This window comes from Podarcis gaigeae (assembly GCF_964106915.1).
Source record: "Podarcis gaigeae genome assembly, chromosome: 15".
In the NCBI taxonomy this organism is placed as follows: Eukaryota; Metazoa; Chordata; class Lepidosauria; order Squamata; family Lacertidae; genus Podarcis; species Podarcis gaigeae.
Window position 1 is genome coordinate 22,954,563 of NC_139692.1, and position 26,959 is coordinate 22,981,521.

The window sequence follows — 26,959 nt, forward strand, 5'->3', positions numbered from 1 at the left end:
AAGTTGATTTAAAAGTGACTGTCAAAAATGCACTTAAAAGGCACTGCTATTTTTGCTATTAAATCTTCATAAGAAGTGGGATTTGAAACTAAGGATGGACAAAACCATCCATTTTCTCTGTTTCTTACTTTTCCATTCTTAAATTCAGTTCTCCACATTTGTGAATATACAATACCACACACACAGATCCACATTTTAGCACAGTTTTGAGTAATATGCAGGTTTTTAAACACATATTCCTAATATGTATTTTTGCACATTATTTTCACCAACTTAAGCATTTTCATGCACACTTTCCCTAAATGTTTACATTTCAGCGCACACAGCTTTGGTGGGGAAACTGCATCACAAGTGTTGCAGAAGTACAATTTTTGAAGAATAGCTGTGTTTCAGATCACATGTTGATTTGAAAAGTGCAAATACAAATGCAACCTGAAAAGAGAACCAATATCGTTTTTCTCCCACATCTCTACTATGAAACAAACTGGTGCAGTGCGGAATACTGTGTTCATGCTTCTAGTCAGCCGGCCATGCCCTTTCCCATAATACCCCATTCCATCTGCTCCCAGGTTTTTTGTCCCAGCCCCCCCCCCCCCAATCCAACCCTGAGCATGCTCAGTCCAAATTGAGTGATTTGGGGCTTTCTCTTCCCTCCTCTCTTTAGGGTTTTTGACCATTCTTTGTGCTCCTGTAAACCTTGGATTTCCCCAAAAATTTCCATTTGGGCTGTGTTAAATCTCCTCACTTGGAGAATTGAGTTCGCTATGAATATGTATGAGTGGACCACCAAGAGTGGGCCTTTCAGTTTTCTTGAGACTTTCTTCTGTGAACAATGATATTTTTGTTCCTCTCTCCCCTTTCTGATATCTGAAAGAGCACCTTTGCCTAGCAGAACCCCCAAACTTTGGAAATTAGTTTGAGCAGGAATGGGTGAAATTTGTTGGCCCAAGTGCTGCATCCTCTCATGGGCAATGTTCCAGGAGCATGATACCAGTGGTGGGTGTGGCCTAAGTGGGTGTGACCAGACCCACCCCCTCTCCATCCATGCAAGGTAGAGGCATTACCACAGTTCATGATCATATTGTAGCCAGGGGAAATCACTCTAGGAGGGTGTAGAGCAGGACCAGTGAAGGTTATGGGCTGGGTAGAGTCCTAAGGGCCAGGCAGAGATGTCCAGAGGGCCACATTTAGCCTCCAGGCTTGATGTTCCCCAACCCTGCCATAGACGGTGGCATGCAGCCACATTGAAAAATGTTCAGCGCCACCCTCTCCAGATTGCATGTGTACAGCCATTATACAGCTTCATAGAAAACTGTCCTTGATCATCCTGTCTGATAAAATTAAACAAAAAGAGACATTGGCAAACATAGAAACCACTCCTGGAATTGAAGCAAATGTTTGTAGGCTTACAAAGTCGAATATCCCAATCAATAGTGTCATATGCTTCATTAAGATCTACAAGCATCATTTGTGGTAGCTAATAAGAGATCGTTAACTGCGCAGAGGAAGAGAAAAGGAGATGAAAAACGGACCAAAGACAATTAAAGATGACAAGCTGGATTTCTGACATGGAGGTAACAAATGGAAAGCACACCCAAATATATTGGATGTTTTTGACCTATTACTGGCAAGCTGGATCTTGAACTCTTTCACATTAATGCTGTTATTCCGCCAAACCTTGAGGATCTCGCGTGAGGTTAAAAATCCAGGATGGTTTGCAGAAAAAGCTCAAAATCAAGAGAATAGAAAACTAGAGAACGGTGTGCATCCATTGATCAAGGATCAAGGGCTTAACAACATTTGTGTTTTCTGAGACCCCTTTCCCTTAGCGACCTTCAGAAAAACTCCAAACTTTGCAAAAGCACAAATCTTCCCACCATGCCATGTAAACCAGCAAATGTATGTCGTTTCCCCTCAAGACATAATTGTGAGCATGGCAATGGAGCTCACCTGAGGCAAAGTTTACAAAATGTTTGACAACAAGTGTTGCTTAGAAAACTTCCAGTAATCAAGCCTTGGGATGGGAACATTACAGAAGTGGAATAGGAAGGTGTTGAAAAACCAGGGACCAAAAGTATGCCCCAATTGTTGTACTGATAGATTATCAGGGGCACGGGGAATTGGCACTAATTTCTAGGAGAAAGAAAATAGTATAAATCAGTTGTGGTGAGTCCTTGGCCCTCCAGATGTTGTTACACTACAACTCCCACCATCCTTGGCCTTTGGCCATGCTTGCTAGGACAGATGAGAGTTGTAGCTCAGTAACATCTGGAGGGTTAAAGGTTCCCCATTATCAATCAATCAATCAATTTCCTTTATTCGACCGATAGTCAGAAATAAAACACAGAAATAAAACACAATACAGAATTATGAACTAAAACATCATAGGGGTACATGAATAAGGTAGGGCCACAGCACTAAACCTCTCACAGATAACCCACAAGGTTCCCCATTAGTATAAAGACTCAGCTGTTGGCATGCAAGAGGAGATCATGTCCACCTTCAAGCTGATCTCTTATGGGCCTCCTTTTGAGAAAGGAGCATCGTTAGTGCATGCCATTAACAAGACATCTTGTTGGGGAGAAACTAGAGATACAAGGGTAGAGGGGAGACAATAAAAAAGTATCAGAGAGCAAAGTCCTAAATATAGGTGGTTTCATGTGTTTATGTTTAAAAATTAGGAGCCAAGGGCTTGGAAGGTATCTTCCTTTATTAACACTAAATCCTGGAAGATGGGGCATGTTTTTTATTGCTAAGTAGCCAGGTAAAATATTGCCGTCACAGTTTTTCTTATAGCTCTGTAAGTAGAAAGCAGAGAAGCTTTTAAAAAAATGAAACCTGAAAGTGCAGGAAAGAGATATGTAGTTTTCCTGGGATTGGGTGGGATGGCTCCTGCAGGCCCTTCCTTCCATAATTTACAACCCTGAATTAGTGTTGTGCCTTGGAATATGTTTCCCCACTACATTATTTCCCCTCTTCCTGCAATCTGTAGTGCAGAGTGCCTCTAAGCATGTGCAAAGTACATTTCTTCTTACCCATAGTACTTCTTACTTATATGAAGGCACCAAAGAACATTCCTTAAGCAATAGAAGTCTTCCCCATAGCAAAGATTAAGAGCTTCAGGAGGGATCTGGAAGGTGCATGCCTCCTGCAGAAGCTCAAAGGAAGGCACTGTCCATTTTGGGAATTAATTACATCCAGAGTTGTTTGTGCAGAATAGCTAGAGGAGAGAAATGACACAAGCAGTAGGTATTCTCAGATATAATTTTGCTCACATGCCAGAGAAGGTGAGGTGACACAAGGGATTTCTGAAGTGAAGACACCTCGCCGAACCCCCACAATGGTAATTGAGGAGAGACGCTCTGAGGAGAGAGGTTAGTTAGGAGAAACCGAGCTTTGATAATAATAAGGAACCGACAACAATGAGAAAATGCAGGAAGTGATGATAATTAAAGGTGAAATCTTAGTCATAGCAGTGAGGAGGAGAGAGAAAATGACCAGTTAATAACTTAATGAAAAATGAAATGAAACCAATGGGATTGGGGTTGGGGGAAAAAAATAAGTACCACCTGAGTCTAGAGGAATAAATAGAAGTGATTAGAAGCAAATGAGTCTAAGTTGGGCTGTCAACACAGATTGGGTACCCCTTTGCCAAAGCAGTATTGTCAGATATGAAAGTCCTGCGTGCAGGAAGGGACCTAGAGAGTTTAGCGAGACCAGGATTAGGAATAGAGGAGCTCTGGTCAACTAACCTTTACTCAGAGTAGACCAGGGGTCAGCAACCTAAGGCCCATGAGCCACAAGCAGCCCACAGGTGTCATTTAACTGGCCCACAAGCCGCCAGCTCGGCAAGTCCACATGCGCTGCTCTAAAGCAGCATGGTGCAGGAACTCACTTCTGCAGTGCCAGAATTCGCGTCTACCGCAGACACAGACGCCGGAAATCACGGGCGCTCGATCCGGCCCACAGAGGGATCTCCACTGGAGTGCGCCGGCCCAGGCGAGGTAAACCTTGCCGACCCCTGAAGTAGGCCCATGGAAATTAATGGGCCTAAGGTACTCGTGCTCATTGATTTCAGTGGGTCTACTCTGGGTAAAAGTTCATTGACTATAGGGAGACTGCCTTATACAACAGTTGTCCATCTAGCTCAATATTGTCTACACTGACTGGTAGCAGACAAACCCCAGGGCTTCAAACAAATCCCAGCCCTACCTGGAGATGCCAGAGATGTTCTACATCGGATCTTCTGCATGCAGAAGCAGCAGCTGGTCTGCCGCTGAAGTAAATGCCCCCCAATCCGTAGTATAAGATCCTTGTGGAGGGAATGGTCATGGGATTATTGGCTAATCACAACCCAAATACTAGGCAATCACTTGGTTTATTTCAAGGGCAATCTGAATTTGTAATGTTGGTAGCCCTTGGGAAGGCTACATTTATGCAGGGGGCTGCTGTAATGCCAGTGCAGAGCATCATAGCCTGGATCAGGCTGGTGTCCCTTCCAGTCCAGCACCCTGTTCTCATAGCGTCCACCCAGATGCCCCAAGCAGGACCTGAGCACAAGACCACTCTGCCTCCCCTGTAGTTTCCCACAGCCAGTAGGCAGAAGCATTACTGCCTCTGACCATCGAGGCAGAACATAGCCATTGTGACTAGTAGCCATTTATAGACTTATCCTCTAGGATAAGTGGGTAAGTAGGATCAGTAGGACAATGTGGGTGGCGCTGTGGTCTAAACCACTGAGCCTCTTGGGATTTCCTATCAGAAGGTTGGCGGTTTGAATCCCCGCGATGGGGTGAGCTCCCATTGCTCTGTCCCAGCTCTTGCCAACCTAGCAGTTTGAAAGCACACCAGTGCAAGTAGATAAATAGGTACGGCTACGGCGAGAAGGTAAATGACATTTCTGTGCGCTCTGGCTTCCATTACGGTGTCTCGTTGCTCCAGAAGCAGTTTAGTCATGCTGGCCACATGACCCGGAAAGCTGTCTATGGACAAATGCCGGCTCCCTTGGCCTTAAAGCAAGATGAGCTCCATAGTCGCCTTTGACTGGACTTCACCGTCCAGGGGTCCTTTACCTTTACCTTACCTCTAGGTACAGTACAGGGAGAAGGCCTCTTTCTCTCAATTTCCTACACTTTAGACCACCACCAAAGCATTGAATCAGAAAGTAAAGTGGTGGGAGGCTGGGGGAACAGTGGGTGTCCCAAAGAGGACAGCATAGCCAGTACGGAATTCTTCTCTAGCTCAGAAGAGACTTTGGATGTCACCATCCTCACTTTGCATTTGAGGTGAGCACTACGCACACCAGAGAGCTGTTATTTTCCAAGCCCGGAAATATGAGGCCCAGCCACATCGCCAGTTGGAATAGGCATTCCTATCAATCCCTCAAAAGGCCTTATCTTACATGGCTAAATATAAGTGCTAAAGGTTGCACGGGCAGAAGTTAATACCACTGTAACTGTTGAAATCCTGGGATAAGTACAGAAATAAACTGAGCCTGGGTGCATTTCTGTAGGACTCTAAATTTAATTTACAAGATGTTTTAGGAGACTTTCCCTTGGGAGTCTTACATAATGTTTTGCGATTTAAGGATTTAGTGGTGCATAACAGATATATTACTCATGAAGAGATGAATGTTAATTCATCGCACTTGATGCCTGCTTGGGTTGAAGAATTTCAAGTCCAGTATTCTGAATTAAGACTTGATAAGCCAGCTGAGAAATCAACATAGTGTGAAGAGTTATTGACAAAAAGAGCCAAAGAGAAAAGGGCAATTGTCACAACTATATAATATAATCTCTGGTTTACAGATAAAGATGCATTCTTATAAGTTTCTCCAAGACTCGGGAAATGGCTCATGGGACAAGATTTGGGCAGAGATTCATATGTCAATTAGGCTATTTTCTCTTTAAGAGTGACTCAGTGCAGATCAGTGTACTTTGCAAAACATTACCCCCTACGGGGTTAAATAAGATCTTGAGTACATTTTTAGACTTTGAAAATGTCATAACGAGTGGACAGATTTATTTATGATGTACAGTGGAGTTATCCTTGTGTTCAGCATTATTGACCAGAAGTTACATACTTCACAGGGACACAGAAAAAAGCTTTGTACTGAGCCAGACAATTTATTCATCTAATCAAGTACCGTCTACACTGGCTGGTAGCATCTCTTCAGGGTTTCAGACTAGGGTGATGTCAGGAATTGAATTTATGACATTTTGCATGCAAAGCCATCATTTTTTCCACCAGCCATCTCTCCCCCCCCCCCCCCAATAGATCGTGTAGCACTAAAATCCAATGCAAATCTTTTACATTTGAATTATTTGAAAGAAAGCTTTTAAGGGGCTCTTAAAATGTGGTTGTTGCTTTCTTTTGCTTGCAGACAATGAACCTCCAGTTATTACTGTAAATTGTTTATTGTATAAATGTTCTACCTTGTTTTCTTTCTTTCTTTCAAATGACAGCTAAATTCATTCACAAAACAGATCTATTTTGTTTTATTTAAGCATTTTTATGTTGCCCAATCAGCTGTGTCCTCTGGGCAGTTCATGGATTGAAATCACTAAAATACATCAGCAGTACTAAAAAAAAAAACCCCGTCAAATATATAAAAGCAACGCCAGTGCAAAAATTAACAAAGAGCAGCATAAACCCATTCGACAGTATCAAATCAGTAAACGGCACTAAAAAAATCAGCACAGGGAAGACAAAATAGTTCTAAGAACTAAAAGCATGGAATTTAAAAAGCCTGGAGGGGAAGAGAAAAATCAATTTAGAACAGTAAAATCAAATTACAGATAATAACAGCAACAAAGGAATGGCATTTGGCAGCAGGAATAAAGAATCACCCAGTTAAAAACAATGCAGCAGCAGTATGGGTATCAAACTGCAACTCATCCCAAGAAAATGGCCTCCCACTATCCCCCTAGAGAACTTGGCATGTTTGAACCAGGTGGCTTTCCCCATGGCATTCCACAAGATTGGTGCCACAACTTAAAAGACCCTGCTTCTCAAGGGCACCTGCTGGATGTTACTCAGGGAAGGAATCCAAGGCCAAGGCCTCTGATAATGAAAAATATACTGGGGTAAGAAAAGCCCCAGCAAATACGAATGGTTTGTTAAAGTTCAGGATATCTCTGATGTGGCTAAGCAGACAAATAAAATGCACTGAAGAAATGACTTAGGTATGTCTATAGAGGAAACTAGCTGTCAGATTATCTGCATTTTTTTCTTCATTGGGTTGGAATGGTGTCGATTTTCTTGCTGTCGCCTCTGGCTTTTTATTTTTAATTTAAAAGAAAAGAAACAGGATTCATGGCTGCCAGAGGGAGGAATTCGATGACCACCTCAGCACTCTGCCCTTCCCCAAAAGTAGCAGAGTCAGAATAAATAATGCAAAATAATAAAAATAGCCAAATAAATGCACCCCCTGTTTCCCTCCTTCTGAATTGTTAAAAAAAGGCACCTGTGCTGCTGCATCAATTTACATTCCCTAAAACCCAGACAGTTGGCTCAGTTTAAAATGCTCTTTGGTTGGTTGATAGATCTAGTTATTTTTCTATTCCACCCTATTTTATGAATAACACATTACATTGGGTGACCAGGGCAATTTTGCTAGTAATGAGATTTTGAATCCTATATATTTATTTTTTGCTTGGCTTTTTAGAATAAGGGGCGTTTTTAATTTAAAAAATAAGAATAAAGTAATTTGAGCTGGACATATATTAAAAACATGATAAATGGGATGCCATGTGCACTCTGCAATTTTCCGGCCTGGGTTACACTTCCTTTGCCTATTCCAATTCTCTTCCCGGTATCTTCAGCTGTCTTCTGCCTTGTTGTTTGATGCCGTCTACGCTGTCGTGAGCGCCGTTCAGGAGCTGAACCGGAGCCAGGAGATCGGCGTCAAGCCCCTGTCCTGCGGATCTGCCCAAATCTGGCAGCATGGGACCAGCTTGATGAACTATCTGAGAATGGTGAGGAAGGATTGAACATAAACGGTTTGGATGGAAGAGGGAGAGAAGTGTTGCCAGGGGGTTTAATGCTGAGCAAGACAGTGGTGGAGATATTGATTTAAAAATATTTGATGGTTTGGGGTTGGTTTTTTTTTTTAAAAAAAAAGTTTAGTATTTTTACAAAAGCACCTCAAGGCAATGTACAGCAAATAACACATGCACGAAAACCGGCAAAAAACAACACAGAAAGCTCTGAAACTTATTCACATGTTTGAAAGCAGAGTTACAACACAATACAAATACCTGTATTGGCATTTCAAGTTAAGACATTTCAAGTCAGTGAAATGTTATTGTTGTTGTTTAGCCGTTTAGTCGTGTCCAACTCTTCGTGACCCCATGGACCAGAGCACGCCAGGCACTCCTATCTTCCACTGCCTCCCACAGTTTGGTCAAACTCATGCTGGTAGCTTTGAGAACACTGCCCAACCATCTCATCCTCCACCATCTCATCCTCTGTCATCTCTTTCTCCTTGTGCCCTCCATCTTTCCCAGCATCAGGGTCTTTTCCAGGGAGTCTTCTCTTCTCATGAGGTGGCCAAAATATTGGAGCCTCAGCTTCACAATCTGTCCTTCCAGTGAGCACCCAGGGCTGATTTCCTTAAGAATGGAGAGGTTTGATCTTCTTGCAGTCCATGGGACTCTCAAGAGTCTCCTCCAGCACCATAATTCAAAAGCATCAATTCTTCAGTGATGAGCCTTCTTTATGGTCCAGCTCTCACTTCCAAACATGTGAAACTTATTCACATGTTTGAAAGCAGAGTTACAATACAAATACCTGTATTGGCATTTCAGGTTAAGACATTTCAAGTCAGTGAAACAGATAGATTTAAAAGGGACAGGAGTGAGGCTGTTGAGGGTCACAAGGCATTCAATTGTTCTGCTTCACCCTGTCTATTCCCCTAGAGGGATGAGTGATTAAGAACCCTTTCAGATAGGATGGAGATTAAAAAGGAAGCCATTGAGGCAGTAATGTCCTTGTCCCGGTCCTCTAGGAGGAACCTCATTTGGCTTTCTCTCGGAGCCGTGGGTCGCAGGTCCGGATTTTGCTCAGCATCTGTTTGTGGAGTCTGCTGTGCAAAGGGCAGTACAAGAGAATATGGCCCAGTGAGTCTGGTACTCCCTGATTGCAGGCACACAGGCGGGCTTGATAAGGAATTTGCGAGTATCTAACTGTGGTCATGGGACGCGGGTGGCACTGTGGGTTAAACCACAGAGCCTAGGATTTGCCCATTAGAAGGTCGGCGGTTCGAATCCGCATGACGGGGTGAGCTCCCCTTGCTCGGTCTCTGCTCCTACCAACTAGCAGTTCGAAAGCACCTCAAAGTACAAGTAGATAAATAGGTACCACTCTGGCAGGAAGGTAAACAGCGTTTCTGTGTGCTGCTCTGGTTTGCCAGAAGCAGCTTAGTCATGCTGGCCACATGACCCAGAAGCTGTACGCTGGCTCCCTTGGCCAATAAAGCGAGATGAGCGCCGCAACCCCAGAGTCGGTCATGACTGGACCTAATGGTCAGGGGTCCCTTTACCTTTACCAGTGGTCACTGCCGATGGGGAAGGCATTTAGTCTTGCGAGCATAAACGCTCTTTGTTGGGAAGGAAGTAGTAGGTCTTTTAGGTAATTGGTGTAACATCTGTCTGAAGTAGTTATGCCTAGGCCTCTGGGGAACAGGATCTCGCAGTGTGAGGAGACTAACGCTGTTTTCGTGTTCATAAAGCCACTGCTTGATAGTTTGGAGTATGTAGCTTTCATCACATACTTCAACTCTCTCCAGAGCAATACCCAAACTACGTATTTTGTCCTGAATTGCTCTAACTTCCCACTCACTGAAGGAGGCCATAGATTAAAAGCCAAAGAGCTGGAGGAAAAGAAATGTTTTATCCTGGTGCCTAAAGATAAGCAATGATGGTGTCAAGTGTGCCTCCCTGAGGAGAGCATTCCACAAATAGGGAGCCACCACTTAAAAGGCTCCTTTCTGAGGTCCCAAAGGGAGCAGAAAAACCAGGATATGTTCAGCTTGATAGAGTACCAGTTACATAGGCCTTATTCTGTGATGATTACCTTTTATTAAATCAATTCCTGTTGGCAAAGCAGGTCCTGTGCCAGCTTCCTGGGTCTCAGATGAGTTTTATTTTATTTTATTATTTGTTTGTTTGTTGCATTTTCATGCCACCCTTTACTCCAAAGAGTTCAAGGTGGCATCCATGGTTCTCCTCCTCCTCCTCATTTAATCCCCACAACAGCCCTGTGAGGTAGGCAGGGTGAGAGGCAGTAACTGGCCGAAGGTCACACCCTGTGAGCTTCATAGGTGAGCAGGGATTTGAACCCTGATCTCCTGGGTCCCAATCTTACACTCTAACCACTACACTACACTGGCAGTAATGGTTTCATCTGTCTACATACCTAAGGGCGGTCAGTGATAACAGACATGTCACTTGCCCTGTGCCATCACAAGTTCACCCTGGAGTTTTGCATTTTACTATGGGGAAACCAGCCCTGAATGTGGAAGCTGCAGAAATGCCACCTGATTTTCCAAGGTGGGAAAACTGAAAAGGGTTGTTGTCAGTGTCATAGTGCACAGGCAGCAATTAGCAGCATGTGGTTTGCTGTATTTACCATCCCTTAACATGACAGTACTTTGTGTATTTGTGTTAACAATGCACGGTAAGGGTTTCTTTGCCCTAAATCCCAAGCAACACGGTGGAATGAGACACAATTAAGCTCCCCGCCTTCAGCAGCGCAACTTCCAGCTCTAATCACAGGAGGAAGGGTGTGGTGAGAAAAGAGAATTTAGCAGTTCAGATGGAGTGAAAGACCTCTTGGGATCAGATGCTTGTCCTCGCCAAAAGTTCCCAGCCTTTCTCCCTAACACAATGGCTTTTCCTGTGCAGGAATGTGAGAGAGCATTCTACCATGCAACCCCAAACTTGCCTTATGAATGGCTGCAGTTCCAAGATGTTAGATGAAACATATATGTTTTCCTTCTGGCTTTAAATGAGAGGGTGGATGTTCCAGAGCAGTGTGCTTGGGGCTGAAAAGAAATCTTCCATATTTGGCGCTGCAACTCACCCTCTCTTGGACAGGTAGAATTGGAAGGTCTCACCGGCCACATAGAATTCAACAGCAAAGGTCAACGATCAAACTATGCCCTGAAGATCCTGCAGTACACTAGGAATGGCTTCAGACAGGTAAGGAAATGTCTACTCCAATTAGCACTTTGTTGTTGTTGTTTTTAAATGATATTTATTGGAGTTTCAAATAATACATTAAAAAGTAAAAGAAAAAAGAAAAAGAAAAAAAGAAAAATTCAATGTTTACAATCCATATTTTCAATACCTTTTTTCTGCAACTTCCCCTCGCCTCCCCTTCTTGTATTCTATATTCAAAAGTTTGTTCAGCAAGTTCTTATCCCTAAATTTTAACCTTAATTTATTGTTATGTTAAATTCAATTTATATATCAACTTTTAGCTTATATACATCAATCATTATACTTAAAGACTTTTTCTAAGATCGTCCCAGTTTCCCTTCCACGAATTCTCCATTTTACTACTAGTGGCAACACAAAAAGAAAAAAAGATAGAAAAAATCAGAATATTTTTGTACATCCTTTGGATTTCCAAACCCCACCCTCCCTTCCCCGGTTTGAATCCCCAAACCATTGTCCATTAGTCCATCTTTTATCAGCCTGGCAGCCTCACGTCTGAGGCCCTTAAATCTCTTTCAGTCCCTCTCTGTCGGTTTCTTTGAAAATCCTTTATATTAAACACCAACTCTCGGAGGGGCACGATCCCTATAATGTCCAAGTTCCTTCCAGCCAGACCTCCATATTTAAAGGTGGAGCTCAAGTCTTGTTTCTCAATCCTTTTAAGTCCATATAGCCCAAAGGCTCCAACTTCCACCTTGATCAGATTTATAGACCATAGATCTTCAGATCTCCACAAAAGGAGATCTTTCCACTCCCCATTTTCCAGTTCGAACCCAGTTCTTATTATCCAGTTCTTATTTTCTTTTATATCCATCGTGACAGGCCTCCGGCTCTCCTTTGCCTTCTGCAGCATTGCAGCCCCTCCTTCCTGCTCCTCCTGTTCAACATATATCTCTTTCTCCACTTCTTCAATTTTCTCAAGTTTCTTTTCTTGTTCAGCTGCCTGGGTTTTATACATCAAATCCTTTTCCAACTCAGTAGATTCCTTTGCTGTTGACTTCAAAGTTATGGCACTTGTAGACAAAACAAAACCTTGCTCCTGCGACTCATGCAACTTTCTCACGAGAAAAATAACCTCCTCCAGGTCAGCTAGTATTTTTTGACCTATTTCCATTTTTGTAATGTCCCTGAACCCCCACTAGAGGGATTCTGGTTATTCAGTATTCCTTTCACTTCCAACCCAAAAGCCAAGTTAATTTGTTTCAGTTCTTCTTTATTTTCAGCGATTTGTAACTATATTGTATCTATTGTCACCAGCAGGAACATCAGAAACAAAGTTCTCTATTTTTTCCGACTTTGACAGCTAATTTGACAGCTGTCAAAATCTTTTATGTCTCCTCAGCAGGCTCCTCTCGCGGATCACTCCCGGTCCCGGGATGGGTGGCACTTTAATTCAAAAAATTAACTCTCATCCTCCAGCACAATTACTTATACTATCAATCCGTGGAATTAATAACTTTTATCCAATTAAGAAAAGGTTCTTCTTCGACCTTAGTTGTCAAATCCTTGCTTTAAATTGTATACAATGGGGGGGAGACGGACTTCCTTTTTGCATCTCCCCCGCTCGTACCAAATCCAAGAAAAATTTTAGTCCAATTTCAAAATTACTCACGGGTTGTTATCTTTAGATTTTAGTCCAAATTTTCAAAGGAAGAAGTCTGCGCTCTCAGTCGAATGGCATGCGGCTTCGCTTGGCAGGGGAAGCAGAAGACTCACAGCACCGCGCTGCTCCCCGTCCCCCGCTCCACAGCCTTTAAAAAGGCTTCTTCGCAGGTCAGGGGCGCAAACAGTGCCTGCCGAGTCACCAGGTCCACGGGCTTCTGCGCCCGTGGTTTTTGAGGGTCCCCGCTTCGCCGGCGCGGCAGGACCCGACCCCTGTCGAGCAGATTCCCTCCGGAGCTCGGAGGGAATCCGCCATTCGGCTATGGCGCCAACCCGGAAGTCTACTCCAATTAGCACTTTGGTTCAGGTTGGTTTGTCCTTCAAAGTCCTGATGTTGCTTCTGTCATGACGCCCATGAATATGGGATTATTCTCTGCTCTTTTGTTTTAGGTTAGTCGCACCTGTCCCTTAAGGAAAGCTAAATATGTACAGAGATGGTTGTGAACCCATTGCTGGCAAGGTGTTCTAAGGATGGGAGGGGATATGAGGGCCTTTTCTGTAGCATCATCCAACTTTGGAATGTCCTCCCAGGAACCATCCACCTGGCTTTTTGCAGAGCTGTTTAAGACTCACTTACTCCAACAAGAATTATTTGCACCTGAGCAGATGATAATTTGCCCCAATGCTCTTGATAGGGTTGTTTGTGCTGTTTTACAATGTTGCCTTTTATTATTACTTCACTGCAACTTATGGACCAATTTGGAACAATGAGAAAACTGGGAGATTAAGGCCACAGTCCTATACTAATATATGCAGGAGCAAATCCCATTGATTCTAATGGGGTTTATTTCCAAGATAACTTGTTTAGGATTGCAATGTAAAATGCATTTGCAACGAACAGATAAACAAAGGACTTGATATGTTTGTGGAAGTAGTTAAGTTTTGTGCAAGGTAAAAAAAAACATGGGGGAAAGGGTGTCTTGGTGGGGAGTGGAGACTAGGCGGATATATGCACAACCAAATTAAAAAGTAAAAAGACTATTAAAAGTGGCTATGGAATGAGTTCATCACTTTTGAATTATGTACTTCTCAACACACACTCTTGGCCACTATGACTGCATTCATATGGCAGTTTATTCCACTTTCATGATGCTTCCCTAGCTGTTAAGTTCTGCATTATATCTGAGCTTTCACATGACATAAAAGCAACTTCTGGGATCATAGTGGAATATAATGAAAGCTTAGTGCTCATTTCCATGTTATATGCTTCCAGGAAAAAAAACAAAAAACATGTTTGCAATTAGCAGTATGATGAGCACTAAACTTGTGCTATATTCCACCATAGTGGCTTGAACATCATGTGCCATCTCAAATATAATGTGGAAATTAACAGGGGAATGTCATGAAAATGGTAGAAATAGCCCTGCAAATGCAGACGTATATTGTCTAGAGGAACAATAGACTTTACTGCTTATCTGAACATGAGATGAGTCTTTATAAAGATCAGATCACATGAATCCTCAGCAAGATCCTATCTTAGAGCTGTGATAGATTTTGCCACTACCACAGAGTAATTTTTGGAATTGTAGCAGTTCCAATGCTTAATCTTTGGGAGCACAGCAGTGCTGTCCAGATGGGCACATAGGAACATAGGAGCAGGGGCGTCTCCTTCGTCAGCGGGGTTAAGTTTGGCCATTTTTAGGAAACTCAGAGTCAGAAAGCAAAGGCAAGATTTTCTCAGTTCGTCTGCCTGTCTGTCTCTTGCTTGGAGTAAAACCTGATAGCCTAGGAACAGCTCCAGGCGGTGGTAACTCAAGCAGTGTGTGTGTGTGTGTGTGTGTGTGTGTGTGTGTGGAATTAGCAGCATATGACTGCCTGCAATGCTGATCCATCTTTGTTTCCTTTTCTTCAAGAAGCTCTTTATCCTTCCAGCTTAACAAGCGCTGCTTTTCAGAGAGTGGCTTTTGGGAGGGAATTACAGAATTTGCTCCATTGCACAAAGTTGTCGGCAGCTTCCGTGATCTTTTAAGCAGAATGTAGGCAAAGTGGCTTGTTCTAGGGAAAACTCCCTCCCACCCCAACCTAGGATTGTGCAGCTTAAGATTCCCCCTCTAAGAAATCTCCATACCTGTCAGCTTGCCATAAATTGCAACTTATTCATGATCTTCTGTGTTCTCGGGTCCAGGCTCAGTGCAGCCGCAGGTGGTGGGGCCAAGGCATGATAAAGTTGCAATAAACACAGGACAGCCAACTGGGATTTAAACAGGCCATGGCAGGGGGCAATAAGTACTGGGGCCATTCCAGGGTGGGCAGAACTCTTGTAGGCAGAGGAGCACCAATACCCCATGGTCTTTATCTAGGCTGGAGGAAGACACCACCCAGAAGCCATGGCGGCTGCTCCAATGTGGAAAGAGTGGGCGGCATAATCCATGGGTCATGGCCACAGGCACAGAGGACCTTTCTCAGAACTGCTGTGAACTGCCGCCTCAATAAGCAGGCTCTTTTGGCATGCATGAAGTGAGGGCCAGGGTGTTAGAATTCCTGCTCCATGATTGCAGTCATGGGATTGTTGTCTGTCACATGACGGTATATGTTTTAACTCCATAGAGTGGGAAGTGATGGAGACAGTATGTTTGTGTTACTGTGTTCTGTGAAGTGGGACTATTGTCTTTTGTTCTTTTTCTCTTTGTTGTCTGATGCTAGAGAGAGAGGGAGCCATGTCAGTGGTAGAACATCTACTTTGCATCTCCAGGTAGGTTAGCCCAAATGCTGAGTTGCTGAGGTCTCTCATGCAAACTACGCAGACTCTGTGGATCCCTAAGTGTGCAGGTGTTGGTTGGCATCAGTTGCTGTGATGTTCAGGCTGAAGAAAGCTTATGAAGCTCCCGAACGATCGACCAGGAGGAAGGGAACATTCCAGTCGGGCATGTGTCTCTGCCTGGGCCCTACTCAAGTGTAGGATGAGCTCCTGACACAGGGCCTGTGGTCCTACAGGCCAGAAACTTCCTAATGTCAATCACTGGGCAAGGCCCAGAATGAGGAGAGGCTTGCGAACACAGCACCGCCTCTATACCATACTGGTCGGTTTTGGAAAACTGAACCCGCATCCTAAGTGAAGGGTAGGAACAGGATAGAACAGAGTTAACAGATAACATTCCATATTGCATCATTAGGAAGAACTTTCTGATTCTAAGAGCTGTTTGACAGTGGAATGGGCTACCTTGGAAGGTGGTGGAGTCTCCTTCACTTTAGCTATGATTCCTGCATTGCAGGGGTTGGACTAGATGACCCTCATGACCCCTTCCAACTCTACAATTCTATAATTCCTTGAAGCCTTAAAAGTGCTTTGTTTCAGAAATCTCTTTGCAACTTTGTCAGACAACTCAAGAGTCAAAATCTGTTGTTTTCATAGTTCCTTGCTGCCCATCTTGGACAAACCCGATTCACAGCCTCCTCCTGCTGTAGCTGTGAGTTGGTGTTCCAAGTGGAAAAAGTTGCCTTTTGCCTTGACAGTCCATTAACTAGCATCCTTTTTAGTAGCCAAGCCACACCAATGCTAAAGGGAGGTTTTCGACAAGGGGGCAGCATGGTTCATAAGAATGCCTTTCAGCCACTTTCTGTTGGCTGCCTTCCCATCTGTTTGGCTTTCCTTCCTTGGCAGCATCTCAGTGCAGCCTATCATTCTCTGTTCAAATGGTAGCCCGGATGCCTTTAGAGCCTATCAAATTATTAATAACAACCTTATAATGCTTTACATATTCAACGTGCTGAGCAAACACGAGCTCTCTGCCATGCAGTTATGTGTTACTGTGAGTTAAATAATGCAGTTAGCTGATAAATAATAGAGGAGTGAGAATAGTGAGACAAGAAGGAAGGAGGTACTGAGGCAGGGAACAACATTTGCGGCTGAGTTTTTCTAAAATAACACGGAGAAGTCACACAGCACAAACCCAGTGCCTTCGTCTTACTTTAGTCTCCTTCTCCCATGTTAGGATCATCCAAGGGAATCTATTTTGCATGTGCCACACCCCCAAACCATGGCAGGTGGCTCTAAAAACCCAGAGCCTTCATGGTGATGGTACTCCAGTTGTGGACCTCCTTGCCCAAGAAGGTGTGTATGATATGTTCCCTGCTGACCTTCATGGTGTAGATGGATTTTAAAGAAAGGGTTATTAGTTGGAGTCTTTATCATTTCTTCCTTAACAGAATAAATGGGTCCAAGAAAGAAATGATAAAGACTCCAACTAATAACTCTTTCTTTGAAACCCATCTACATCATGAAGGTCTGTAAATCTGTAAATGACTATTAAGACAGTCTTACTATGGAGCAGAGGGACGCGGGTGGTGCTGTGGGTTAAACCACAGAGCCTAGGTCTTGCCGATCAGAAGGTTGGCAGTTCAAATCCCCGCGATGGGGTGAGCTCCCATTGCTTGGTCCCTTCTCCTGCCAACCTAGCAGTTCAAAAGCACATCAAAGTGCAAGTAGATAAATAGGTACCACTGCGGCGGGAAGGTAAACAGCTTTTCCGTGCACTGCTCTGGTTCGCCAGAAGCAGCTTAGTCATGCTGGCCACATGACCCAGAAGCTGTACGCCCGCTCCCTCGGCCAATAAAGCGAGATGAGCGCTGCAACCCCAGAGTCGGCCACAACTGGACCTAATGGTCAGGGGTCTCTTTACCTTTACCTTTACTATGGAGCAGAACATAAAGTGAACAAATATACATGGCAGCACTATTCTCAGCACATCATCTTAAATGTGGAGTAGATGGGAGAGCTATCCATGGTGCTGAATGCTGCTGCCTGGTGGCTTGAAGCTGTCTCTTGACAGCTTTGCTGCATGTTCTATTGGGTTGGGAGGGATTTGGCAAACATCACCTAGTTGCTTATTTGCACAAACATATGGGTGGCTGCAGACAAGTCTGCACATTGTGCGCTCCCTCCAGGCCATGACTAGCCAGTTGTGTGCATCTGCTGTGTCATGTGTTGGGTTTGGCTTTAAGCGCACATTAAGGACACAGGAAGGACCCCACTGAACAAAGCTATAAATAGTATTAATGATTGATTGATTGATTGATTGATTGATTGATTGATTGAATGAATGAATGAATGAATGAATTTATATTCCACCCTTCCTCCTCAAGGAGCCCAGGGCAGCAAATTGAAATAAAATTTTAAAAACAAAAGCAAAGAAAAACATTCCAGGACAAATTTTTTAAAAATCTAAAAACAATTTACAATTGAAAACGTTTCAAAGCAGTTGCAGATGAAAACATTCTAAAAGCAATTACAATCTAAAATATACTACCATCCATGGATCTTCAGCCACCAAACACCGGGGTAAACAGGGATGTTTGAAAATTCCTCCTGAAAGTTAATAATGATGGGGACAGCCATTCTGCAACTGGGGAGTCACCACTGAAAAGGCCTTGTCACAGATCAGTGCCAACCAGGCAACACCACCAGTTTAGTTCAACATCCTTTTTCCCGCAGGATTAAAAAAATTCAGGGAGACATAATGGACTAGCAAATGAACCTGTGGCAGAGCTAGAGAATTGGAACCATGTCCACACCAACACCCTATCGTCTGGTTCAGAACACCTTTCCAAAAATCTGCTGGGGGTGTGAGTGTCAAATGGTTTAATGGTTTCCAACCAAGAACCTCCTACTACTCATTGAAAACCTGCATATCAGGGACAAGGCCCCAACCTACACTTTTAATTAACTTACTGTTTCTTCTGTATTTGGAGACAACACACACAAAACAGACTAGCATTGAAACATGCAGTCTGTTAATTATTTTTATTTTATTTTATTATTTGTATACCACCCTATACTCACAGGTCTCAGGGTTCACAATATAAAATCACAAAATACATAACAAAATAAATACATACAAAATAAAAACAAAAACAACCCAGTAACGCCCCCCAAACACATTTTAAAAGGGCATTGGATGTCAAAAAGCCATATAATACAAACCAGCAAGTTCAGATCTAAACAGGACTTAAAATGTCTTTTAAAAAGCAAGGAACAGTGAGCTGAAGGGCTTTGCCAAAGCCAAACTGGAGGATGTGACAACCCACTATAAAAATTATGTCCAATGGAGGCTTCAATTGTGTTGGCGATGCTTCAGTACTATGCAGAAAAGCACCTGTAAATTCTGTAGGAGTTAAAGAGCCTCTCTTCCCCACCCTTGAGTCAAAACTTCACAGCAATCTTAATTTATGGACCACAGCACTGCTGATTATCCCTCCTTTTTCTCCTTTGGAGTGAGCCCTGGGAGAAATTTCAATGTTGTTATTATTTTAAAGTAGATGTAATTAGGAACTATTTGGCTAAACCCATTCCAGCCTGCCACAAGAGAAACTGGTGTCTGCTTCCCAGGAGCTGAATTAGCTGGCTGCTGTGGTTCAAAACACCACTTCTCCAGAGGTGGGCAGACCCCGTTCTGCCCCCAACGGGTTATCTCTCTGGCTCTCCCTAAGTTGCCTGGGGTTCCTGCTCATCAGCTTTGATAGAAAATTCAGTGAACCTTGAAGCTGATGCAGATTTCAGCCAGCAAGCAAATTAGCAGTGCTTAAGGCTTTTCATCATCCTCCACTGTGTTATTGGCCAAAGGAGCCCACACCATTAAGTGATTTAATATTTAATATATTAACATAGTAAGTCCCAACACAATTTTTATTTAGTCCAACTAGTTGAGCATATTTAGGAGTAAATTGTCCAGCCACACAAGATAGTCCCTCTGTTTGAAGCAAGGTGCATCTGGGAATTGAACAGGGCCAAGTTCCTTTTCTGAACCCTGGTGCTGGAAATGTATATGTAGGTGGATTGAGGCTTGCTGCCATCTTTCTGCAGCCACGTAAATATTAGTATTTTTGCACATGACTCTAATCCCTTCTCTTTGGACCGAAAATAAGGCACTTGCCTGGTTGCCTTGCCGTCTCTTGTGCCAAATCATCTTTCTTCCCCCACCCCATTAGCAATGACAAAGATATCCAGAAGTGAATGATAATTGCTTTTTTCCCCTTTGGGGAAGGAGAAGGAGCCATCATGATAAATGTGTCATGAGCACAAAGCAAATTTACCTTCATTTCAAGCAAAATAGCCGCCCTGTTTTGAGTCACCCCATCCATGCATATTCAAGGCTGCCAGTTCACAGCGCTGCTTCCAGGCTCCGAATATCGAAGATGGTGCTTTGGTGTCTAGAGGGCATGGAGGACTTAGCATGTCATCTCTCCTTGGTGTCAACCCTAGCTGGGAGAAGCGGGCGCATGGAGCCCTTCTTGCTATCAAATCATCAGACAGGATGGTGTGTGGAGGCTGTGCTGTGAGGCAGCTGGGAGCTTTGATGGGAAAGAGCTGTCACCAGAATCTTACAGGGCTCTACTTACCAAAGGCTATGGGTGGCTTATATGCTTTCTTCCCCAGCTACCTGCCTGAAAAAAACTCTGCTCAAAATGCTAGTTACCTTGAGACTACAGAAGTGAGAGGAGCGGCATTTTGCTCTGCCAGCAGCCATAGGAACAAAGGCTGTTGGGGTGTCTTTTCAGAACATAATGAGAGTCCTTCTGGGTCAGACCAACCATCTATCTGGTTCCCAATCTTGCTTCCCATGGTGGCTAACCAGATGCCACTGGGAAGGCAATGAACAGTGCATGAAGCCAACAGCCCTCTTCTGTTGTGGCTCCCCAGCTGCTGCTATGCAGTGACAAACCACCTCTGAATGTGGAGGGTGCATAATAATCACCGTTACTAGATCGCCATTGATTGCATCATTCTGTTACTATAATAATCTAGTACGTATTTTGGAAAGTTGTGCTCGCTGTGCATTTGGACACCTCTGAAGATATTGTAACCAAATTTGGCATTGTGGTTCCCAAGAGCATGTTTTCATCTGTGTTTGGATATAATGGGGCACCATTTTGAATCAAGATGGCAGGATGAACCTGTCAAAACTTCAGGGATTTTAACCCCTGATTTCGAAACTGCACTGATTTTTTTGGTTCTTAGAATTCTTGAGCAACATCAGTCACATAGGAGAACATTTGATGGAAAGGGCGTGCACATTTTCCAGATTCATGAAATGAATGAATTGCAATCTTAAGGTCAGCATCTAAGAAGATAACAGCCCTGCTGGATCAGACCAATCTAGTCCAGGATCCTGTTCTCTGCCTTTCAGTTTGGCAGACACCGACTTCCATGGCACAGTGGGATGCAGTGAGCTCCCCAGACCCCACTGGGGAACATTGCCAGGATTTTGCCTCATAAATCCTGTCTTTCCCCTGCCTGAACCTCCTCAGGGCAGCGAGGAGCAACCACCATTGACTTGTGATGTAGCTGGAAACCTCCCTCCTTATCTCTCTTCTCAGGACCAAGATACAAATGACAGCTGGAAATCTGTGATAGGATCTCCTGCTGTCTTTGCAAAAGTGGCAGCTGTAGGGCAAGTCCAAATCCAGCCAGCACTGCAACATGGAGAAAGGACGGTTTAACCCTTACATGCACAACACACACACTTTTCCTGATGCAAATCCTGTGAAACTGCTATTTGCCCATTAGGGCAAAACCTTCAGGTACTCATTTTGCTTTATGTAGTAGCTTTAAGGGAGCAATTACAACTTCATGGGGGGAATTATTAACGTCCCCTCTCCTTCTCCAGTGCTGTGTTCTAAGGCCTCAGCTCCAGCTTGAGAGAAGGGAGCCAGCTGCCACACAACCAGGCCTCTGGCAGGACCCACAGGAACAACCTGTGCCATGGTGGCTCTAACTGCCTGGCAAATCCCTCCAGATTGCCCAGCAGTCAGGCTGGGGGAGATACCAACCAGCAAATGAGCTTTCTTGGAGCAGGATCTTTGCCCTATGCAGCACCAAACTCTGATCTGCTGTAACCAAAAAAATTGTGGCCAGGTTTAACCCACATTTGTCTCAATGTGTTAATTGCTCCTGAACAACACACCTTTGTCATCCACGGTGCATGTTCTGATTACTGTTCAAACCTGTCGGGCCTCATTGCTCCTTGAACAGCTAACTCTCCTTAGGTATACAGAAAATTAGCCAGGCGAGATAAACATTTGTTGGAAAACAGTCGGGAATGCCAAGCGGTGTCTCCTCTTTTACAGCATGTAAGCTTTTTATCCCCTGCAGCTCTCTCTACCTATTGATGGAGCAGCCCCAAACTTTTCAGTAGGAGGGGGGGGAGAGCTTTTCATGTAGTGACCGTAATATGCAACCTGCTCCATATCCCAACCATCAGAGAGAGCCAATGTGGTGTGTTCTTGTTCTCTGTTGTATCCTACTTCAGGCACAGAGGACTGTGGGAGCCAATTAGTGCCATTACCATGCCATCAAGAGAGTCATCTCCAAGTCTGTGTAAGCACAGTGTGGGGTAGAATAACCTTGACACATTGATGTACTTAGCCTTGGCACCATCACACAGGCAAGGGTCATATCCACTCCTGCGTCAGAGGCAGCGCTGACAGTGGCCAATTAGTTTCCACATGCCAGCAGGGAAGGAAGAAATTACCGACCTAGAGAGTTGTCAGAATTAAAGTTTATCTGATACTAAATAGCTGCTCTGGGAGGAATGGAGGATGTGCTATGGAGAGCGTCAGCAATCACTATCAAGGAGAAGAGTTGGCGGAGAATAGTGGTTAGGAGCATGGGCTCTGAGCTGGGATGCCCCCTGGGCAAATGTTCACTTAGCTGGGTGGCTGCACTGCTCATTATTAGCCCCACATTATATTTAAAAATGCCCAAGAAGTCTTGCAATGAACGACATTAATAACAGCAATTAGAAGAATTGCTTAAAAAGAAGAGTCAATAAAACATCTGGATACAACAGCAGAGAAAGAAGCCCATGAGGCCAAAACCAAGAAGCCATCTAAAGACTCACAGAGGAACACTTCTACCGAGTTCAGACCATTGGTCCATCCAGTTCAGTACTGGCAGCACTGTCTGGCAGCAGCTCACCAGGGTTTCAGGCAGGGAAAATTCCCAGCCCTACCTGGAGATGCAAAGTAGATGTTCTACCACTGACCTACAGCCATTCACCATGTCTGTTCATTAAACACCTAGGCAAGTATTATTATTATTATTATTATTATTATTATTATTATTATTATTATTTAAAAGGGGGGGTTAAGACTTTATCTGAAAATATTGCTCCCATGTAGCCAATACCAATCCAGGTATACCAGACCACACTTCTATTACATGCTCACTTAAACCAGTTTAAATTCCACTTAAACTGATTGCATTAAACTGAAGTGGGATTTCAAGCAGCTAAAGAGCATTTGTGTCAGGAGATTTGCACCAGCCAATCCAAGCCGGTATTCAGTTGGTGCAGGACAAGTTTCTAGTTTTGAAGAGACGCCAGGACCACTTGCGGTCTATTCTTTTATTGCTCTAATGGTTGTGTCCCAGGGACAAGTCCTTTCTCCATCTGCCAGGGAATGCAAGCCCTTGCCATCCCACAAGGGGGTGATGAGGCTTTGATGAGTTAGCATACTTTCAGAGGAGTGTTGAACGACAAGTTATCAAGAGAATGGAGCAGCTCTGCTCTGAAGAAAGCTTGCAGCATTTGGGCCTTTTTAGTTTAGAGAAAAAGCAATCATGTCGGGGTGACTTGATAGACGCTTATAAAATTATGTCTTGCATGGAGAAAGTGATAGAAGAAAGTCCTTCTTCCCACTGTGCATAGAGTTAAACTGTGGAACCTGCTCCCACAGCAGGCAGGGGCGGCCACCAACTTGGGAGGCTTTAAAAGAGAGTGAGGCCAATTCATGGAGGAGAAGGCAAGGGATGGCTTCTAGCCATAATGGCTATCCTCTGCCTCTACATTCAGAGGCAGTAAACCTTCCAAAAGCCAGTTAGTGGTAACCACAGGAGGGGAGGGTGTTCTTGTGCTCAAATCCTGCTTGAGGGTTTCCTACAGAGATAGAATCATAGAACTGGAAGGAACCACAAGGGCCATCTGGACTGTCAGGGGACTGCCATCGGAACAGGGGAGGGAGGCAGGGGAATACAGAGAGCCTCCAACGCTTCTGAGGAGCAGCTCCTCGTCCAGCGGTGGGGAAAGCCACACCTCCAGTGGAGCAGAGAGGGAAGGGGCCAGCCAAGCGAGGAGAGGGCTTGAAAATGCTGCTGAGAGCCCAAGCCCCTCACCTAGCCCTGCTGGCCAGGAGGCACACACACCACTTCCATCACCCACCTTGCGCAGAGGGGTGAAACGCAGGGAGGGAGGCGGAGGCTTGGGGTGCCAAAGTTCTTATGTTGGGGGAGAAGCCGGAAGGGGCCACTCCCAGATTCTGCAAGTGACTAAGACGGACATGAACTTTGTAGTTATACACTGTAAATAGTTTGCACCAAATAAAAGCTGTAAAAGACAGGTCGGAGTCCTGCCTGGTTACTCACGAGCAACCACCATCCGCATCTGACATAGACCAACCACCTGCACTGCAGGAATCTTCTGGCCAACGTGGGGCTCAAACCCAGGACCCAGATATTAAGAGTCTCGTGTTCTACCAACATCTGGTAGGCCACTGTGTGACTGGACTAGATGGGCCATTGGCCTGATTCAGCAGGATCTTAGGTTCTTAGGCGATGACACTGGAACTGAGCCAAGGGCTCAGCTTTCCCTACATCATAAATACTGATAATAAGAGGACATGATAATATCCCCCCCAAAATAATGATGTCTCTGTTTTGACCTGGTTTGCGAACTGTCAGGTGCTGGTAGCCAAAGGACAAAAAAACGCTGCTTCAAATCTTGAGGTTGGAAGCCTTAGCAAGCTTACACACACACACACACACACACACACACACAAAATTGGCAGTCTTTGTAAGATGATGGGTTAACAGCATTTCTCTGGGTGGGTGGGAGAATAAGGATCCAGAGTCCTCTCCATCAACTCTTACAAAAAACCTGTGAAGTGGTTTGGAAACTCCAAACTTACCCAACATCTGAGCATTAATGCCTGGATTTTTGAGCACCACTAAAACATGGACGGGGCATAAACAACTCATTTTACCAGTATCTGTGTGTATTGTGTCAGAAGTATAAATGCATCAAGATAATTGGAGGTCAGTTTCCAAGACACAAGAAGTGTCAAAAAAAAAAAAAAAGACCTGTGGGCAATGGAAGTTCTAACCTCCACTTCACGTGCTTCCAGTTTCTTGGAAGACTTTAGATATGAGATATACAGGGGCAAAGATTTAATAAAGTTATTATACCTCCCAACCAAAACTTGCAGAAGAGCTGAGCTGCATTTTGCCTTGCTCTAGCAAATTCAGCCCTTCAGCAGTTTACCTGGATTGACTATAGTACTTACTTAGGGACCTGCCAAAAAGTTGGGTCAGCAGGAAGACAAGATCAGCATTCACAGTAGGAGAAAAATCCATCTTGAAAGTGAGTGACTCCCATCCAGACTGGAAAGGCTGGGAGCTCAGGACCCCAAATATCTCCTTGATCTTGTGATATTTCTGCTACACAAAGGGGAGAGCTAGACTTCCAGTGTGTCAAGGAGGATTTATGACCCCATTCCATTGCCGCTGGAGAGTGTAAATTAGTTTTAATAAGAATAGCATGGAAGCTTAGATGGGGCAGATTATACTCCTTGTTGGATAGTTGGGTTGATTAGCTTGAACGGTGTCATTTGGAAAGGGTTAATTAATCTTGAGGCAGCAACAATAGAGGATGAGACATCAGGGTCATTAGTGGCTAAGAGCACCATAGAGAATGTGCTTTTGCTCCAAAGCATTTCGTTCTGGTGCAACAGAACAGTGGAGGGGATAAATATATATTTGTTTTCATGTTGAGATAATCTGCTACAGTGGCTCTCAGTGAAGGAATTAATAGTGTCAACCTCTAGTCTGTGGGGACTTTCGCCCTGAAATCACCTGCCTCCCAGACACTATTCAGCATATCCTGCTCATAAAGAGTTTTTAAGCATCACTTCCTCCTACTGTGGACCCCTTGGAATCAGGCCCATGACAAGACTAGCTCACCCCCTCCCCAGATCCTCATTGGGTTTGCCAAAGCCAAAGGGTACTTCATCTCTTTCTCTTTCTCTTTCTCTTTCTCTTTCTCTTTCTCTTTCTCTTTCTCTTTCTCTTTCTGACATGATTTTGGTGTGGCCCAGTTGTTATCAGTCAGTGCAGCCACATGGCAGCAATTCCCACTGTCAATGTCAATGACTCTGCTGTTCTTTCCTACAGATCGGTCACTGGCATGTTACCAAAGGCCTTACCATGGATAACCAGATCTTCTCTTCCAATGTGTCAGAGAGCCTCTTCAACACCACGCTCATTGTCACCACCATCCTGGTAAGCGTGGAGGGTCTTGGTGACCTCCTTTTCTGCTCTGGCATCTCAGGGGCAACCTCCAGATACAAACCTTCCATTCCACATGCCCACCCATTCCATGAAAAGAGTCGCACGCTGAGTCTCTGAAGAAACAGATGGTCAAACCACCAACTGCAACACCAGAAATCATTTATGACATCTCAATTAAATTCATGTTGGTACACATCACATGGAAACTATACTTGATGAGTTCAGAAGTGGCTGGGGAGAGGGTTAGAATGAGAGCATGCATCACAATTTTAAATTCCTCTCCCCACATGCCAGTTTGCTTATAGACCTAGTTGGGCTATGGAGAGGGTAGGTCACCTCTTCTGTCTATGTAAAACTTCTTGTGGTGGTTAAGATGGGTACAGTTTGAGTCACCTAGGCTTATATTTGCAGGTGCTCATTTTCATAAGTCCTTGCATTGCCCATCTTCCACCATGGCCAAATGCTTTCTGGTTTTCTTAAGCTATTCTTCATCTCCTGGAATACTTGAAATCTCCATTTGTGGTCTATATTTTGTCCATATTCTTCTCAGCCCCAGACTCAGAGAGACTTTGTTCCCTAACTGAATATTTTCCAGTTGAAAGACTCCAGGGATGGCTATGCCAACTTGATTCCCTCCAGATGTTTTGGGCTCCAGCTCCCATCAGTTCCAACCAGGATGGTTGATGGACAGGGATAAGGAGAGTTCTTATCTAAAACATCTGGATGGCACGTGGTTGAAGAAGGCTACTGTCTTCCTAGTAGACTGTACTCAGGAAACTGGCAGCCCACAGGCTACATCTGG

General features: G+C 44.2%; 1 protein-coding gene across 4 annotated transcripts in view; it reads left to right on the plus strand.

Annotated features, from left to right (window-relative positions):
• Positions 1-26,959, plus strand: part of GRIK4 (glutamate ionotropic receptor kainate type subunit 4) — a 476,479-nt gene that overhangs the window by 371,850 nt on the left and 77,670 nt on the right. For all 4 annotated transcript variants that reach the window (XM_083713950.1, XM_083713948.1, XM_083713951.1 and 1 more), the window contains exons 9-11: positions 7,824-7,976; positions 11,097-11,201; positions 26,041-26,148. In XM_083713950.1, coding sequence (XP_083570076.1) covers positions 7,824-7,976; positions 11,097-11,201; positions 26,041-26,148 — 366 coding nt within the window. The remainder of the gene's footprint in view (positions 1-7,823; positions 7,977-11,096; positions 11,202-26,040; positions 26,149-26,959) is intronic.